Source organism: Triticum urartu, chromosome 7A, assembly GCF_056163025.1.
Source record: "Triticum urartu cultivar PI428250 chromosome 7A, HENAU_Tu73, whole genome shotgun sequence".
In the NCBI taxonomy this organism is placed as follows: domain Eukaryota; kingdom Viridiplantae; phylum Streptophyta; class Magnoliopsida; order Poales; family Poaceae; genus Triticum; species Triticum urartu.
The window spans coordinates 7,473,644-7,478,012 of record NC_141879.1 but is presented as its reverse complement, the minus strand read 5'-3'; the positions used below and the strand labels follow the sequence as shown (position 1 = coordinate 7,478,012).

General features: G+C 47.4%; 1 protein-coding gene across 1 annotated transcript; it reads left to right on the top strand.

Moving 5' to 3' along the window:
* The first annotated feature begins 1,301 nt into the window (after positions 1-1,301).
* On the top strand, positions 1,302-3,789 carry LOC125525029 (sucrose:sucrose 1-fructosyltransferase-like). The gene is made up of 4 exons (XM_048690053.2): positions 1,302-1,593; positions 1,725-1,733; positions 1,817-2,661; positions 3,100-3,789. Exons 1-4 carry the CDS (start codon positions 1,308-1,310, stop codon positions 3,787-3,789), a joined length of 1,830 nt encoding a protein of 609 aa, XP_048546010.2. The 5' UTR covers positions 1,302-1,307.
* The last annotated feature ends 580 nt before the right edge of the window (positions 3,790-4,369 follow it).

Below are 4,369 nucleotides of genomic sequence, written 5' to 3'. Positions count from 1 at the left end.
GGTGGGCTGATTTTCGGGAGTTCGCTTTGGCATAAAACCGAAGGAAAGATAAAAATGGGAGGTGGGCTATCTTTGGAAACCATCGATCGAGAGATCGGTCATTCGGTGGAAAGAAACAAACGAAACGAAACAAACAATTGAGCAATTTAAGGTAAGGTTAATTAATTTAGATTTGATCTTTAGAGATTGATTGTGATTGATTCTTTCACACAAAAACATTACTAAATAATTTGCGCCAGCATCGAAAGTTCTGATCCGTTCAATTTTTTTTATTGTGTGAGAGGGTGACACGAAACTAAACCGGTGGGGTGAGGGAGGGGACGAAAAAAACCAGTTGAAAGAAACCAGACGAAAGTGGTGGGACAAAAAAAACCTGGACGCAATCCTACCAACTGCTCCATTAGGAGTAGAGATAATTTGCGCCAACATGAAAAGTTCTGATCCGTTCATTTTTTTCGTTGTGTGAGAGGGTGATGCGAAACTAAATGGGGTGAGGGAGGGGACGAAAAAACTAGTTGAAAAAAACCAGACGAAAGTAGTTGGACGAAAAAAAATCTGGACGCAATCCTACCAACTGCTCCATTAGGAGTGGAGATTTGGATATTCTCTCAGGGTGGATCTTGAAAAGATATGAATGATCTCCCTCCAAACTGTGGGTACAACTTTTATCGAACACGGGTTTCTGTGGGATTCTATAGGGATCTATGAGATTGAGTATGGCTAGCATTCTTGTGGAGTTATTACAGTATCAAATCTCTCCTCATGTACTATTTATGATTTGGATATAATCTGATTAGATCATTAAAGATAGAAAGATTTTCCTCCATACCGTATGTACATATGACTATTGTCGAATACTCCCTCCGTTCCCTAATATAAGACATCTTAACTATTACATTTGAATAAAGCTCTCAAATATTTCCCTGCAAAAAAAAACTATTACAGAATATTGACTACATACATACTAAAATGAGTGGACATACATACTAATATGTGTCTAGATATACACGAATCAAGAAAAAGTTAAAAGGCCTTATATTAGGGAATGGAGGGAGAACCTTTTTTGACATAGTTTTTAGGGAGCTTGGCTACCCAGATTTGATTTGGTTGATCTCTCGATGGGCTTGCGGCATTGAAGAGAACGCGTTATCAATATTCGGTCTGGTCAAATCTATGGGCATTATTGCCCGTGCCCAAATCCACTATAAATCCCTCCGCTTGGCTGAGCGGCCCAACACATTGTCGGTTTGAGCTGAAGCAAGAGTGGAACAAATTCTCTTTGTTCCAACTGTTGTTCGCCTGCCGTGATGGAGTCACACGCCATGCCTTACCGGACCAGCGGTGGGTTTAGGTGGCGCGCATGCGCCGCCGTCTTGGCCATCTCGGCCGTGGCCGCGCTCCTTGTCGCCCACACGCTCACCGTGGCCAGGGTGTCCAGTGACGGGCATGTCAGGGCCCGTGTCCTGGCAGAGACGGAGAGTAGCACGGGGGAAGGCGGCGGCGGCAACAAGGACCGGTTCCCGTGGAGCAACGCCATGCTGCAGTGGCAGCGCACAGGGTTCCATTTCCAGCCGGACAAGCACTACATGAACGGTCGGTGACCAGTATTTCGGTTTATTTTTCTCAAGGGTTGATGTATCTATGGAGAACGAAGCTGACATGGCTGCTTTCTTGTTTGTCTGCTCACGGCCGGCGGCGTATGTACTCCGGCGACATGCATGCAGACCCCAACGGTTAGTACGTTCATCGATCATTTGCTCGCTGTCTATCTGTCTATAGCTGTGGAACTATTAGCTAATTCTAACACAACATGCAGCTCCGATGTACTACCGTGGATGGTACCACTTCTTCTACCAGTACAACCCGGGGGGTGAGACATGGGGCAACATCTCATGGGGCCACGCCGTGTCGCGGGACATGGTCAATTGGCGCAGCCTGCCCCTCGCCATGGTCCCCGAGCACTGGTACGAGAGCAACGGCGTCTTGACGGGCTCCGCCACCTTGCTCCCCAACAGCAAGGTCGTCGTGCTCTATACGGGCAACACGGACGACCTTGCCCAGGTTCAGTGCCTTGCCGAACCTGCGGACCCTAATGACCCCCTCCTCCGCAGCTGGACGAAGTACCCGGGCAATCCCGTCCTCTTCCCATCCCCTGGGACCTATAAAAAAGACTTCCGCGACCCTATGACTGCATGGTTCGATAAGTCTGATAACACGTGGCGCACCATGATTGGGTCCAAGGACGACCATGGTCATGCCGGCATAGCCCTCATGTACAAGACGAAAGACTTCATCAACTTCGAGCTCATTCCGCACCCGGTCCACCGCGTTGAAGGCACTGGCATGTGGGAGTGCGTCGACTTATACCCCGTCGGTGACAGCAAGAATTCATTAGAGAAGGAGTTGTATGTCTTGAAGGCGAGCATGGACGATGAACGGCACGACTACTACGCGCTGGGGAGGTTCGATGCGGCGGCCAACAAGTGGACGCCCTTGGACCCGGAATTGGATGTGGGGATCGGCCTGAGGTACAACTGGGGAAAGTTATTTGCGTCCACATCCTTCTATGATCCTGCGAAGCGGCGGCGCGTGAGCTGGGGGTATGTCGGTGAGACCGATTCCAACCTTACCGACATCGCCAAGGGATGGGCAAACCTCCAGGTATCTTTATCGTACATTTATATGATTGTTTTATCTTGTGTTTACCATCTATCAGTAGTTCTATTAGTCCGTTATGCATTTTTTTCCGATAAAGATCGGTTAGTTATGCATGCTCAAATAGATATATCATGCATTACCTCTTGAAGATTGAGTATATCACTGCATGCATATATCAATCGATCAATCAGTACATGTTAATTGAATACCTTTCGCGTCTTCCAACAGGTTATCTTTTCGAGTCCGTGCTAACATGGCCAAATCAGGACATTTTCCTTCCTCCCTATCTGCTGCAGTATATGCCACGCCATTGTTACTTATAAACAATAATCATTTTGGTCGTTTTTTTCCCAAAATATTATTGGCGTCAATGTGCATTCATACTTGAGGACATACTTGCTCGAAGAACTAACTAATGACTGGTGCATGTTGAGCGTGTAGGCGATTCCAAGGACAGTGGTGCTGGATGAAAAGACCCGGACGAACCTACTCCAATGGCCGGTGGAGGAGATCGACACCCTCCGCTATAACACAACCAATTTCGGTAGCATCACCGTCAGGACCGGCTCTGTCATCCCCCTCCGCCTGCACCAAGCTGCTCAACTCGACATCGAGGCCTTCTTCCGGCTCAATGCTTCCGCTGTCGCTGCCCTGAACGAGGCCGACGTCAGCTACAACTGCAGTACCAACGGCGGTGCTGCCAACCGTGGCGTGCTCGGACCCTTTGGCCTCCTAATCCATGCCACCAAGAGCCGCAGTGAACAAACGGCGGTGTACTTCTACGTGTCCAGGGGCCTCGATGGGGGCCTCCGGACCCACTTCTGCCACGACGAGTCGCGGTCATCTCGGGCCAAGGAGCCGGTGAAGCGGGTAGTCGGAAGCACCGTGCCGGTGCTCCATGGAGAGGCATTATCTGCTAGGGTGCTTGTGGATCATTCGATAGTGGAGAGCTTTGTGATGGGAGGGAGGTTGACTGCAATGTCGCGGGTGTACCCGACGGAGGCAAATAACGCGGCAGGTGGGGTATGTGTTTTCAACAATGCTACTGGCTCCACAGTTACCGTCGAGAAGCTCGTGGTGCAGGAGATGGCCTCATCGCCATTAAAGCCATATGTTGAAGGACGAGACTAAATTCTGAACTTTTTACTTTTTGAGTTTAGTGTCAAATTTGTTCCAGTTCCATCAGATAGATCTAGTTAGCAGATTACGATAGAGTTTTCATTCTCTTGAGTTTAATTTCAAATATGTTATACACACATTCGTGGTAATGTAATGGATCATTTGTATTGATATTATAGTACTTTGTGACATTTCCCAACAAGTATGCGAAACAATAAATACAACACCCAAACACGCAATGTGGGCACACATACACTAGATTCCTTGTTGTGTCCAATATGTTTGTCAAATAATTTTTCTTTGGATATTTGGTATCATCGGAGTGCTATTTAATTGGAGTATTCATAACCTCTCGATTACCAACATTGTGGAGTAGTAGTTTTTTAACCTAAGTGCTAATTTTTATTATTAGGATAATCCCTGGGCTAACAAATTGCGCTGTACTGTTTAAATGTATTCTTATTTTTTGTTTAGATGATCTCCCAGCTCAACATATTGTGGAGCACTATATATATAGACCTTTCGTGCCATCCCGCCGAAGCAAGATCCAAGCGCCACATTCTCTGTTTGAATTCTCCGCCGTCATGGAGTC